The following is a 14,683-nucleotide window of genomic DNA, read 5'->3' on the forward strand; positions in this document are numbered from 1 at the left end:
CGATGGCAAAATGCTGAGGGCCGCTCCGGTGATACTGCGGCAGCTTTTGCTATGGTGCCTTCCGCATTTCGCTGACATATGGATCCTGCAAATAAAAATATGGTAGAAAAACAATTTGTGCCAACACCAAGAAGCTGTTTAAAATTAATTTTAAGCCGTGAACATGGTCTTTATTACTGCAGCAAAGCAAGCAATCGAGTTTTGTTCCCAGTTTTGAAAGATCTCCCCTAACTTGTCCGCTTGTCGCATCGCGCTGCTGGAAAATCAAATTGGAACGCGCCCGAGCTCTCCCCGGCTCCCGCCCCGACGCCACCGCCCAAGGCGCAGGCCAAGCTCGCCGCCGGCCATTCCCATGTCTCTCGGCCGCCTCGGCCGCGCACGCGCGTCGCTCTCCCTGCTCCGGCCCTTCACCACCACCACCACCACAGCAGCAGTCTCCCCACCCGCGGCCTTCCTCGCCCACAACCTGCTCGACGAATTCTCCCGCCCGCGCTCCACCCGCGACGCGGCCCGCCTCCGCCGCCTGGCCGCGTACCTCTCGCCGCCCGCCGCGGAGTCCGTCATCCTACGCCTCCCTTCCTGGCGTCACGCTCTCGACTTCTTCCAGTGGGCCGCCGAGCAGCCGGGTTTCTGCCACTCCTGCTACTCCCTCAACGCCATGGTATCCCTCCTGCCCCCACACCAGCGCGCGCACCTTGACCGCCTCGCTGGAGACGCGGTCGCATCGCGCTGCTCCATGACACCTGGGGCACTTGGGTTCCTCCTACGCCGCCTCGGTGCCGCTGGCCTCCCGGACACGGCCGCCCGCGTCTTTGATGCGTCGAGGACTACTCTCAGCTGCATCCCCAACTCATACACGTACAACTGCCTCCTCGACGCGCTCGCCAAGGCTGGTCGTGCGGACGAAGCTGAGGTGAGGTTGCGCGAGATGGTAGAGAGTTGTGGTGACGAGAGTGTCGACAGGTACACGCTCACCTCACTCCTGCAGTGCTATTGCAACGCGGGCCGTCCTGACGACGCAAACACCGTGTTCCAGAGGATGAGTGAGAAGGGATGGGTCGATGAACACGTGCTGACGACGCTTGTAGTGGCGTTCAGCAAGTGGGGGAAGGTAGACAGAGCAGTTGAGCTGGTGGGGAGGATGGAGGCACTGGGGATGAGGCCAAGCGAGAAGACATTGAGTGTTCTTGTCCATGGGTTTGCCAAGCAGGGCAGGGTCGACATGGCCATGGAGGTGTTTGACAAGATGGCCAGATATGGATTCTGTGTGGATTTGGTGATGTACAGTGTGTTAATTGAGGGTCTGTGTCAGGGAAACTTGATCGGGAAGGCAGTTCACTTGTTCAAGGAAATGAAGAGGAATGGGGTTGCTCCTGATGTCCGCTTACTCAAAAAGATAATTGAGACATTCTGTAGCAAAGGACATTTCACTACTGCTGTTCCATTCATCAATGAAAATGCAGAGCATCTGAAACCTAGCGGTGTCGTCTCATTATATAACGTAGTTCTAGAAGGGCTTGTTAATAGTGGAGACATAGAAGCAGCCTATCAGTTGCTCAGGTCCATGGTGCATGGTGGTCAAAGGGTTAGTAATGGTAACACCGGCGGTTTGCATCTGTTTGTTATCAGTGAAGGTGTTAAACCAAACTCTGATTCATTTAACATTGTTGTGTGTGGCCTTTGTAAGTTTAAGAAACTGGATCTGGCCTTGGCTCTCACAAAGGAAATGATTGTGCTCGATTGCAAGGGAAAGCTTTTGATGTTCAATAATTTGATACTTGAGTTTTGCAATTCAGATAGACTTGATGAAGCATATGAGATGTTTAACAAAATGAAGGATCTTGGTTTGAAACCCTCAGAGTTCACATACAATTCATTGTTTTATGGCATTTGTAGAAGAAAAGACATTAATGCTGCCATTGATCTACTGAGGGATATGCGGACAAATGGACACAAACCATGGATTAAGAACTGCACAGAGATGGTGCAACAGCTTTGTTTCGGTGGCAGGATAACAGAAGCCTTGCAATTTCTTGATGAAATGCTTAAAATGGGTTTTCTTCCTGACATTGTCACATACTCTGCAGCCATGAATGGAATGTGCAAAACAGGAGATATAGACAATGCACTAGAGCTTTTCCGTGACATTTCATCCAAATATTATCTTCCTGATGTGGTGGCACATAATATCTTGCTGAATGGATTCCGAAAATCAGGTAAATTTAACGAGGCACAAGAAATAATGGAAGAAATGTTGAGTAAGGGGCTGTTTCCTTCTGTAGTTACCTACAATCTTATGATTGATATTTGGACCAAGTCTGGCAGGATTGACAAAGCAATAGCTTGCTTTAATAAAATGAGTGATGAAGAGAAGCTACCAACGGTTGTTACATATACAAGCTTGATAGATGGACTCTGTAGTGCTGGAAGACCTGATGAAGCCATTGTTTTGTGGTGCAAAATGAGGGAAAACAGTTGTGCTCCAAGTGAGATAGCATATACTGCTTTAATAAATGGATTGTGCAGGTGTGGTCGAATAGAGACTGCACTGAGCTATTATGAAGAGATGAAGATGAATGGTTATGACTTAGATATTTTTTCCCTATTACATTTCACAAATTTTTTGATATCACATGGGCATGCCAGCAAAGGATGTGATCTTTTAAAAGAAGTTCTCCAAAAAGATGTGGTGCACAGTAATAATATGAAAATGATAGGCTTTATAAATAAAGCAGTTGAGGAGCTGTCTAATGATGGAAGGACATATTCAGATATCAAGATACTTGTAGATAAATATTTACTTTCAGGGGATCAAACTATACATAATGAAGATGGAAGCAAATGAGACCTGTTGCTGGCATGCGCTTTGTGTGTCCTCAAGTCTGTCTCTAACCAAAGAGTAATGGTGTCAGCTGTGAGATTCCAACTTGTGTATATTGTACTTTGTTTTTGCCTACACATGTTGCTGCTTCATGCAACATCTTTATGTGGGAAGACCTTACATAATCTACTTTCAAGGTATGCTCAATCCTAAAACACTTTTCTGGCATCATTCCTTGTGTTATATCAGCACAATAAATATTTTGCTTGTCACATAAAAATGGTGCATCTTATGATATTTTTTCACTTTGAGCATATAATAGTTAAAGAGAATGTTCTCCTCTTCCTATTTCTCGCTACTGATGAGCTTACTGTATAAGATTGCACTGGTCATTCTTGGTCGATGTCTTTGGCAAGGTCATGTGCGGTAGTGTTTCTGTAATTTTACATGGCTATTTTGGTCTCCTTGCCTCTTAATACAATGATACGTAAATCTCCTGCATATTCGAGAAAAAAAGAAATGAGCTTACTGTACTCCTTAACAAAATAGTTTATCTAATATGTAAATAGGTATGTATCTAAATAAGTGTTTCTCAATTTGATGGGTACATTCTAATTAGATTGGACCAAATATCATGTTTTGACCGTATTGTATCTGAGAATTACAATCCTGCTTTGAAATACTATGTAATGTTACACCTCTTTTACTTTGGCTTGAGTTGGTTTTAAGTAAGTAAAACTTGAATGGTGCCCCTTTTAGTTCATCATGGTTCAGCTTGCTATTTTGTGTCCCTTGATGCTTGTGTCCAAATTGTAATGAACATGTATCAGTTAGAATGGCAATACTACGTATTCATCCTTTCTCTTCTGATTGCTTTATAAATGCAGAGTACAAAGTCTCTCCTGTTACCCCAGACAGAACAGCATTTTAGTATCTTATATGATTAATTCTTTATTTTTATCCTGCAAATATTTGCCAGATGTTGCTTCTTTGTGTATTTCTGGGTTCCATTCAGAAGTGCTATTTTGATGCTATATCAGAGTCAGCTTATCATAATTCAACCATCATACCAGTACTGGGAAAGGTTGGAGGTATAAACCATCTGAAATGTTTCTATTTAAGGTTCACAGTTGGAATCCGCTGCTAGCCCACTGGGGAAACCAGTCTGGGGCCGGCCGAGAAACTAAGATAATCTCTTATGTTGAATTAGATGATGCTTTGTAGACAACTTTCTTTTGCAAGTCATGTTTATTCCGGTCTGTACTACGTGATGAAATTAGATAATCTCTTATGTGGAATTAGATGATCATTGACAGGCTTGTGTAGAGTTGAATGCAATTAAATTGCTTTTGCTTTTTAAAAATTCTTAACTACATAGACGTCCAACCCACGGGCAGCACTATTCAGTTGGAGTAAGAGTTACTCAAATAAAAAGGTTGAAGTAAGAGTTCATAGGAACATCATTAATTGTTTTCAGTTATAAATTGGGAAGCATATAATTTTACAAAAACACAAATAAATCGTTCAAAGTTCTTATTAGCTGTTTGGATTGAATCAGCAATCCTCTTCAATTGTCTTCAGGTGATTCGTGATGTTTTTGATGTTGATTGAGACTTATTTGTCTTGTAGGAAGATGGTGTATCATCATTTTGTGTAGGGCATGCTCATCATATGGTGATGTTGAGGGTTGGGCATGTGATATTATGGCAAATTGCAAACACAAGTCGAAAGAAATACTATATGTTCTTTTGACCATACTGTAGGAATAGAGGAAGAGGATATACAAGTGCCTTTCTTAATAAAGAATATGTAAGTGGCTTAGCTTGTTTACCATCGAATAAGATAAAACATTGGTTAAACTTGTGATACTATGAGTTTCTGACATGTTAGTTTCAATTTCTTGACCTATGCATGGGCAGGAAGATTATGCGATGCAGAAGGTAAGAACCATCTGCACGGTGACAGCGGTGTGAAAGAACCTGGAGTGTGCATGTGAAGGATGCTTCTATAGTGTTATTTTTAATTAAAAGGTAAATATTGCACGATCGGATATACACCTATTGTTTCCTTTCATGTTTATTTGACATATTCTCTCTTTCATTCAGGTTTTATGATTACTGATTTATTGTGTGATTTCAAAGCTAGCGTGGGAGGTGGTTTATGCCAAAAAGAAAAGAAACGAAAAGAAAAGAAGAGAAGAGAAGAGAGGCTAGACAGGAGAAAACAGTTCTTCTGAAAGAAAGAATAATTGATCAATCCATCATGGTGTGAGGTTCTAGTGAGGATGATTATAGATATCAAGCTTGTCCAAGATGCTATGCGTGGTAGATCTTAGAAATCAGAAGGCAGAAACAGCTCTGCTGAAGCAGTACAATCCATGTTTAGTATCCTTAACTGCGTATAGTTCATTATGTGGCCAAGTTTCTCGCGGCGGCGGACCGGTTAGAGCGTTAAACACAGGGAGTCGTTGAAACTCCTGTCCCAATCCGGGTTCGAAGCACAGTACCTTCTTACAGATTCTCCCATGGTCAAGTTTCCGTAAAGTATACTGTGTGAGTGCATGAGGATACTTGGTGTTCGCCATTGTTTGTTTGGCTTATACATGCTCGGTTGTTCAGTTGACACACCTGCATGTCCATCACAAGTGTTCTAGTATATGTTTTCGTCAACAATAATGAAGATGGTGCGTAACTTTCCTCTACCGCGTCACGGGTTCTACAAAGAGTTAGCCTGCTACAATGGGGGACGTTTTTTTAGTAACTTTCCTCTACCGCGTCACGGGTTCTACAAAGAGTTAGCCTGCTACAATGGGGGGAGTTGCCGCTGCGCCACATGTGCCGCGAAGCGCGATTTAGCGGGGCAGGCAAGCGGGCTCGTTTAATGACCTGCCCCGCCTGCATCCTAAGTACATCCTGGCTTTAAAATTTGGGTGGTGTCTGGTGGACCTGTGGCTGTTGACGGCTCTTAAGTACTAAATCTAGGCAGTGGCGAATCTAGGATTTTAGGTCAAGGTATGCATCCAAAAAAATGATACACAATTCGGTAAATCCATTTACCAATTCGGTAATAAGGTTTAAATTCATGGATAAAGTAGAAACCATATCCATTAAATACAATATAAATAGTTTCAAAGCCAAACTGATAATTGAAATATATGCATAGAGTACCAGAGACTTACAACGTTACTATAATGACGTTTTTATTCGACGCTTCCGAAGGGACATAAATGTCTCAATTATATCATCTTCATCAACTTCAAAGAAAATATCTCGCTCAATAAAAGTGACTAGACAATCATCCAAAAGACTATCTCCCATCTTATTTCGTAACTTTGTTTTCACTAAAACCATTGCAGAAAACACCCTTTCAACACTTGCTGTTGCCACAGGTAGAAGCAATACCAATTTAAGAAGCTCATAGACCATATCATACACTTTATGCCTCTTTGTTTGGACAAGCTTAAATGAGAGGTCAACAATATTGTCTAGACCTTTGAATCTATCATCCTTCCTGATGTCATCAATATAATTATCTAGCTACAATTCAAGTCTGAGCAAATTATTATTTGAGAAGTCCTTTGGGTAGAACTTAGCTAGTCTGCGTAGCTTCTGTGCATCAAAAGACTCAAATGAATTAGAAGGATTGAAGGCTGCCATACAAGACATCAACTCCATGTTAATCTCATCAAACCGATTATCAAGTTCTTGACTTATTTGATCAATGACGCCAATATATACTTCTCTTCTAAAGTGGTCATCATTGGTTTGCTTTCGAGCACGAGATTTCCTTGCTGATTTTCCATAAGGAACATAATCACCATCCATAGCAGGAACATCAACACCATGTTTATCACAAAACGAGGTGACCCTCTCAAGAAAATTATCCCAGCCATTTGACCTCAATTCTTGCATTCTTTTCTTTGCCACATTAACAAGTGATACTGCATTAAGAATGTCTTGCTCCCTTCTTTGCAAACACTCAGATAACTCATTTGTGTATCCAAGAATAATATACATTAAGTGTGCAAAGAAAACAAACTCAAAGGTCTCAAATGCTCCCGTCACAAAATGTATTTTGGTCCAATCATCCTTATATGTCGAATCATCCCCAAGATCAACCAGTACATCGTGGATTGATTCATACATAGTAATGATGCTGCATATGGTTTTGTAATGAGATCCCCATCGAGTATCTCCAGGTCTAGGCAAACCCATCTCTTGATGTAATCCAGTTCCAGATTCAATTTCACCACAGTCAAGTGCTTTCTTGACATTCTCAAGCCTTGCATTTCTAAGCATGTCATGGCGCTTACAAGAAACTCCAACAATATTCAACAAGATAGATACTTGATCAAAAAAGAAGCTACAATCAGTATTTCCTTTAGCAACAGCAACAAGAACCAATTGGAGTTGATGAGCAAAACAATGAATATAATAAGCAGAAGGTGATTCTTGCATGATCAATGTTTTCAACCCTTTAATATCTCCTTTCATGTTGCTAGCCCCATCATATCCTTGACCACGGATTTGAGTCAAACTCAAGCCATGACTTAAAAGTAAAGCTTCAATTGCATTCTTCAGTGATAAAGAGGTAGTATCATCTACATGAACAACTCCAATAAAATGCTCACATGGCCTTCCCAATTTATCAACATAACGCAAGCAAAGAGCTAGTTGTTCTTTATGTGATATATCACTAGACTCATCAGCTAAAATTGCATAAGGCTCATCACCAAGTTCTTCAATTATTTTCTTTCTAGTTTCTAGGGCACAGCAGTGAATAATTTGCTTTTGTATGTCTGGGCTAGTTAAGGTACAGTTACCTGGAGCATTCTCCAAAACATACTTATTCACTTCTTCACTATTTCCGGCAAGAAATTTCAAAAGTTCAATGAAGTTCCCTCTGTTGCTAGATTCTTTACTTTCATCATGTCCACGAAACGCCAACCCTTGATGCAAAAGAAACTTGATACACCTAAGTGAATAAGTCAACCTTTTCTTATAAAGTCGAAGATCCTCATCACTCCACTTCTGAATATTATAATCAATTGCTACCTTGGGATTTGTAAAGCCAATATATCTCTCTTGAGCTGCGATATGTGACTTGGAACCCAAATGTTTGAGAAGTGCCTTCTCTCCTATATTCCAATTATTCCAGCCATCAACAGTAAATGCCTCTGACCCTGTGCCCTTCTTGAACAAGTAGCATATAAAGCAAAATACAGCATCCTTTTTAATACTATATTCAATCCATTCATGATTGTACATCCAACAATAATTGAATTGACGATTTATTCCTAAAATCTTTGTTTTCGAAAAATCATGTGCAAAAGGCTTGAATGGACCTTTAGTAATATATGCTCTTCGAATTGCATCTTGATCATTAGTAGGATAACTAAGAATGGGACGTCTTTCACCTGGATCTTGTGGAAGGCGATTGATGTCATAAACTGGTGGCACAGAAGACGGCTGCGGTGGGGGCGGTGGTGGTGGCGCTAGGATATGAGTTTCAATTTCCTCAACTACTCTCTCACGAGTTTGCTCTTCCACCACAGGTACAACCGGATCAGAAGAACGATTAGAAGTAGCAGCAGCTGCTGCTGCCTTCCTCTTTGCTTCATGCTTCTGAAAAAGAGATGCAATGTTCCCATCTCTCTTCATAACTGTTTAAATATTACAAAGAACACAACACCAAACAATTAAATAAATTGTGCTTGTACACGATTGAACTGACACAAGTGATTATGGATCACTCACATGATACGAGTCCAGAACAAAAGATCAATCTAGATCGACTTTTCTGTAGGGTAAAATCCTCCACCTTGTTGCGTGCTAGATGAATCTATAATTTAGGGCTAAGCAATTAGTAATTAAATCATACACGAATAAAGATGTTTTTATAAAAGCCAAAGAACGTAGAACAAATAATTCACCAGATGCCAGTGTTTCTCGAGATCTTGAACGATTATTGGCCTGCGCCCTGCTGCTGGATGCCTGGACTGGCCGCTGGCTCGCTGCTGCCTGCTTCCGGCAGTGCGGCTGGCAATCGACTAAGTAGTATTGCCGTCGTGTGATGGCGTCTCCGTCTCATCTCTCCGTCTCAGCAGTCGGCGGTCTGCAGATTCCGGGTAGGGCACGCTGTACGCCGCGCCGCAAGCCGCACGAAGAGACAAAGCCGAACTGCCGTGTGCTGGAGACCTGGAGTCCGTTGCGTGAGGAGGTCGCAATCCGTGTGGGCCGCGTGGGCCTGACGGTGGAATCGCAAGTCTGCACGAGTCGGCCTCCTCTGCTGTCCTGCAACCTGCTCTCTCGCTTCCATTTTCTTTTTTCTTTATATAAAATATGTATGTATAGTAATTACCTTGGTGGAAAAACAAGGTATGCTGCAGCATATGCAGCATACCCTGTAGCTCCGCCCCTGAATCTAGGCCATCAACTCTTGCATGAACACCTAAAAGATGAGCATCAACAGTAGTGGTAGAAGTTATTACTAACGAATTCCATAAGTGTGGTGAATATTTGTATGCAGGTTCATTAAGGGAGAAACCACACCTCAAGAGGAAGAAACACACTCTCGACCAATCAGAAGAAAGCACGTGGATCCATGGGCCCACAAACGGGAGTAAACCGACTCCATTCACTGCTAAGCGCCTCGCACCCAAGCATGGACCCACAGAGCAGTGTTCCATCCAAAGGCGGTTGCCTAGGCGTTCGGCCGAAGCCCTAGTGGCCTCGGTCGCCTCCCGCCGCCACGTGTCACCAGTTACCGATGATGCAATGGTGGTTAGGAAGATTTTCCGGATATTCCCCTCGGGAACCGACCCTAAGAGCCTATATAAGGAGGACGAGAGCTCACCTCAAAATGCACCGCACCACCACTTCAAGTACCACACAACACCACCTGAAGAATTAGTGCTCCACTCCATGGCGAAGCCCTGCTTAGGTTAGTGCTTAGAATAGGGGAGAGAGAGGGAGTATCATGTCTTCCTTCTAAGTAAAGTAAGTAAGTATTCGTGATTCCTTCTTCTAGTTTAGTACTTATATCTAGGTGAGATCAGTTCTCTTTACTTGCAGGTTCGTCACTTTGTATTTATACAGAGTGCCATAGTTTGCTACAGGTTGACATACGTAGTTAGATTACGGTAGTAATCAATAGCGTAGACATGGTGTCTAGGCTAGGGGTTATCTTTCGTTTGCCTTATATCCCACGGATTGCTAGAGGTAGGCCGTAGGTGGTGACAGCCCTATTGGTCCTTTGTAATCCTCCACATTCAGATATAGCGTAGAGCCGTTAGCTGGAGTCGCCTGGCAGACCAGGGGTAAGCCGATGCCCGAAGCAAGTATCTTTAACCAAGAGATTGACCTCTAACTTAACTCAAGTGCTATCCATAGGAATCCTCTCTATCTTTTGCCTATCTTTATCGTGGTTGTCCTTGGATACTAGAGTCGTAGGTATACACATACGTTCCCTTGGATTTGATACCCTTGGAATACTCTAAGGTGAAAGCTACAACGGTATCCGTGTGCTTGCGAATTTATTCGCATCGTAATTATACCAACAAACTTTCTGACGCCGTTGCCAGGTAATGGTTGTTATTTATCTATGAACCTAGTTGTCCTCATATCTTTTGCTTTTCTTTATTTCTACCTTTTACCCCCACGGCCCCGCTACCCATGGAAGGTTATCCTCGTACACACCTTTCGACCCTTTGGGGTGAGTCTTCAGAGCCATACCTTCTAGAACCCAATTCATCATCCGGCTACGAGATTCATCCCGTGCTCATAGAGTTGGTTCAGGAAAATTCCTTCTCAGGGTTGAGCTATGAGAACCCCTACCATCACCTGCGAGAGTTTGAGCGCCTCTGTTCTTGCCAGAGAATCTCCGGCTCGACACAAGATGCTCTCAAATAGAAGCTTTTCCTGTTCTCTCTCTTAGGGAGAGTAAGAAAATGGTACCTTTGTTTAGAGGAAAGTGTGATTGATAATTGGGAAGAGCTGAGGGCTAGATTATGCTTCTCCATTTTTCCTCTATCTGCATCGCTTCTTTGCGAGTGAAGGTCCTCTGCTTCAAGCAACAAGAGGAGGAATCGCTAGGAACAACATGGGCTTGTTTCGTTGCCCTTACGTAGATTTGCCTAGTCCTGTCCATACCCGATCACGTGTTGCTTCAACACTTTTGGTTTGCACTTTCCGAGGACGCTGGCCTGCAGCTCAACGCCCTCTCCAAAGGCTCATTTTTGCTTAAGGATTCAATAGAAGGGAAGGAAATCTTGGATCATATCCGAGAGACTACTCCCCCGATCGATCTGCACAACGATGCCCCGTCAGAAGGAGAGCGCATTAAGCAACCGAGGTCTTTCATAAGCAGAGTTCAAGATTTTATCTCAACTATTTTTAAACCTTTGCTGACGATACCTCTCTTGAACCACAGGATTCTAGGGGATGGAGCGCCATGTGCGAACCTACCCCCCAATCCCCTTACGGTTTTTTCTTTTGAATTTCACTTGAGATCATATCTTGAGGAAAGTTGAAGGAGTGGTTGAAAGAAGAGGATCATTCTTAATGACTCGTCTGTTTCAACCATAACTTCCCGAAAGAGGTACCGTAGGAAGCACATCACGTTCCATTATCATGGTAACATCCAAGATGTTTCGTATACACCAAGGAATAGGCTCTGACATTGACCACCGTATCATAGTCCGTAGGGCTTATCCTTTTAGGTCATGGGATCATAGGGTCCATACCAATCGAATCGAGTGAACTAAACTCATATTCTTATCCTCGATTACCGATCAATGCCAACTCAAACTCCTACATCCATACTTGATTTTGATTGATGTCCAATAGAAGTTATATTCACACTTCATATTAAATAAACTTCTATTGGAAGCTTAGGTTCAATTGCTTTGCCACCACATTCATCTTTTATGAATGCGAAGCCTTTTACCTAAGGGGATGAATTGAAAGAAACTTATTTCCCTCATGATCTGAGCTCGGATCATTCCTTTGGCCCACAGAGTTGCACATCCTCTTTCATTATGGGGCCATGGACGTTCTTGACTTGTCTTATCTGGAGATCAAGCCACCCACTCCATGACCATGAAGAGTCATCCCGATTCATCACAAAGAGCATGCTTATCCTTGATATCTTTGAGATCTGTCGTCCATTGTGCTAAGGCACTACGAGTCGTATGATCATCTTAGGGGTTTCCTTTGTAAATGCCCTTTAGAATGGTTGTATATGGTTCTGCTTTATCATAATATTTATGCATGGCTCGTAGTTGTATTTGTGCACTAACCTTGCAGCCAAGACATTATTGATCCATTTCAAGAGGCGAAGCAAGGTGGACGTACGTATGATTTTGAGCATAGGATCACCATGAGATGCCCAAGATCATAAACTTCCTTTTATTTAAAAGATCTATTTCTATAAGGAAGGTTTATCCTTTGGGTATTCTTGGGACGCTAACCTTTTAGGTTATGGGAGGCTACATCAAGGACGGAGAGAAGCAAGGGAACAAAGGCATCAAGAGGATGACATCACCACCCCAAGCACATGGACATCATCATTGCATCATCATCACATGGGGTAATCATACGTCGTGATGACTAAGGTATGCTGTTGAGGTAAGTCCACCACCATGATCTTTATAGTTATATAAGTCAGCTTAGATAAAAGTAAAGTTAACCAAAGGTCAATGTCATTGACCCTAGCTCTATCCTAGCTTTTACCAAAGTCCCGGCACATATAGTGGTTGGTTCCCTCTCTTCTTTCCCTTTGCTATGCACGCACACAAGCAACGGGAAGCCCAACAAAGCCCAGAAGGGTTTGGCTGAACCAGTCTTAGCATCGTCGCCTCCCAGCCTTCGCGCAGACACTCCTCCAATGTTCCTTGACTCGTCCCTCGGTGTCCCGAGAGAGAGGAGTTCCTTCTTTGAAAACTCATCCTTCTCCTCTCCTCTTCACTCCACTCAAACCCACCAAGATCCACTTCCACCATTAGACCCTGCTCACCACCATGGTTGGCAAAGGCCTCATCCCCTTCATCAAGCCGGGCACAACCTTCGATGTTGATGGGGACATCTCTTCAGAGAATGCCATCATCCTCGTTGGTGATCTGTTGATGGAGGAAGTCTGGGCAGTTGATGTTCAACCTCTAGCTATCCTACTGCCTGAGGGGAGTAGCGGGGGCGCAAGAGGTGCCACTGGGGATTCAGCCAACCCAGGGCCGCGCCGCCTCGACCTCCTGCTCGACCGCGTGCTCACCCTCGCCCAGGAAGATGTAGAAATAGAGGACACGTGGGTTGAGTCCCTACAGAAGGCCAACAATGGTGATCTTCGCCCCAAGGAGCTGGCGATTATCCAGCTGTTCCACGGAATTGACATCCTAGGGCCGTCAAAGTCAGGAGGATGCAACAGCATGGGATCAGCATCCTACTCCCCGGAGACACCACCTCTAGCATTTTGCTTTGAGGTGTTTGGGGTGCGAACCCCAAACGGCGGGTACGGGAAAGGGCTCAAGCTGGCCCTCACACCCAAGGACAAGGAGCTGGCTGAGTTCTTCAAGTCATCTCCGAGAGGTGGCAAGGTCAGGTGGCACCTTTCACCGCCGCCAATCAGAAGGCTAGAGGGCCACTTTTAGGGTAGTGATGAGAAATCTCCAAGGCCCACATAGTTAAGCATCTATCCTCCATGATCGTAGATTTGCCCTTAGAAAATAGGAGGCTTAGTGGAGAGGAAATTAGAAATGGAGGAACTTAAGGATGAGTTTTGAACCCTCCACCACGGTCTTTGCACTAAGATGAAGTGCTTGTACAAGACCATGGGGCACGACGATCTTTACGATGCCGCACCATAGATGTGCCCCTAGTATCTTTCCGTTAGGTGCTTTTAGTTAGGTTTATTTTCTTTCATTTATTTTCCAATCAGATTTGCAAGAGCCTCAATTTTGAATTCAATAAAGTTTTAGCTCACCAGTCATCCAACTCGGTACAGTCCTTTGCATCACTTGCTTGTCTTTGTTGGAAGAAGCACATAGGTACAAACAGGTGTGGGGGAGAACCACAGACTCTCCAGTGCTGACACGATGCACCAAACACCCACAAATAGAGCAAACCATGCTGCACCAGCACGTACGTGAAAGGGGAACTAGAGCCGAGCCCATAAGGGTTCGGCCGAACCCATGGTTTGGCTAACCTAGAGGGTGGCCCACTCAAGCTCATCTTCGTCCACCACGTCAGTTTGTGTCTCTAACTCCCTGATCTCCCTGATTCATGAGTTTGAATGAATTTTGAATCTGATTGGACAAAAATTAATCAACATGTTCCACCTACTCTTCATGCTTCTTATGGTTGGCTTGCATATGTTTTATTCCATGCTTATCATCTTGATGCTTGGGAACAAAAATATTTAGGACAGCATGCCCATCTAAGTTGTTGATGTTTGTGATATGGTTTGATGACATGATCTTCGCTCTTGATGTTTAAATGCATGGAAAATTTATTTGAAAATTTAAAAAGCCTTTAACCAAGAGATCGACCACTAACTTGATGTAGGTAAGCTGGTGCTCGAAACAAGTATCTTTAACCAAGAGATCGACCACTAACTTAGCTGAAGTGCTATCCTTAGGAATCCTCTGTACCCTTCGCCTACCTTTATCATTGTTGTCCTTGGATACTAGAGTCATAGGTATACACACATGTTCCCTTGGATTCGATACCCTTGGAATACTCTGAGGTGAAAGTTACAACGGTATTGGTGCACTTGAGGATTTATTCGCATTGTAATTATACCAACAATGGCCAGTAGTGATGGTTTCAGTCTGACTCCCAGTACTTTTAGTGTGTTTATGATACAATTTTG

General features: G+C 43.4%; 1 protein-coding gene and 1 pseudogene across 3 annotated transcripts; one reads left to right on the plus strand and one right to left on the minus strand.

The window, feature by feature from the left end:
• The first annotated feature begins 110 nt into the window (after positions 1-110).
• On the plus strand, positions 111-5,447 carry LOC117847070 (uncharacterized). 3 transcript variants are annotated; one of them, XM_034728226.2, is made up of 5 exons: positions 111-3,018; positions 3,801-3,912; positions 4,451-4,630; positions 4,741-4,851; positions 4,927-5,447. In XM_034728226.2, the coding sequence occupies exon 1, from the start codon at positions 353-355 to the stop codon at positions 2,843-2,845; it is 2,493 nt and encodes an 830-aa protein (XP_034584117.1). In that variant the 5' UTR covers positions 111-352; the 3' UTR covers positions 2,846-3,018; positions 3,801-3,912; positions 4,451-4,630; positions 4,741-4,851; positions 4,927-5,447. The 3 variants fall into 3 exon arrangements, with proteins under 3 accessions (XP_034584117.1, XP_034584121.1, XP_034584120.1); XM_034728230.2 differs by having other exon boundaries at positions 4,963-5,447; XM_034728229.2 differs by lacking the exon at positions 3,801-3,912.
• A 155-nt stretch (positions 5,448-5,602) lies between these two features.
• Positions 5,603-8,481, minus strand: LOC117849188 (uncharacterized; annotated as a pseudogene).
• Positions 8,482-14,683: the final 6,202 nt, after the last annotated feature.

Source organism: Setaria viridis, chromosome 3, assembly GCF_005286985.2.
Source record: "Setaria viridis chromosome 3, Setaria_viridis_v4.0, whole genome shotgun sequence".
Classification (NCBI taxonomy): Eukaryota; Viridiplantae; Streptophyta; class Magnoliopsida; order Poales; family Poaceae; genus Setaria; species Setaria viridis.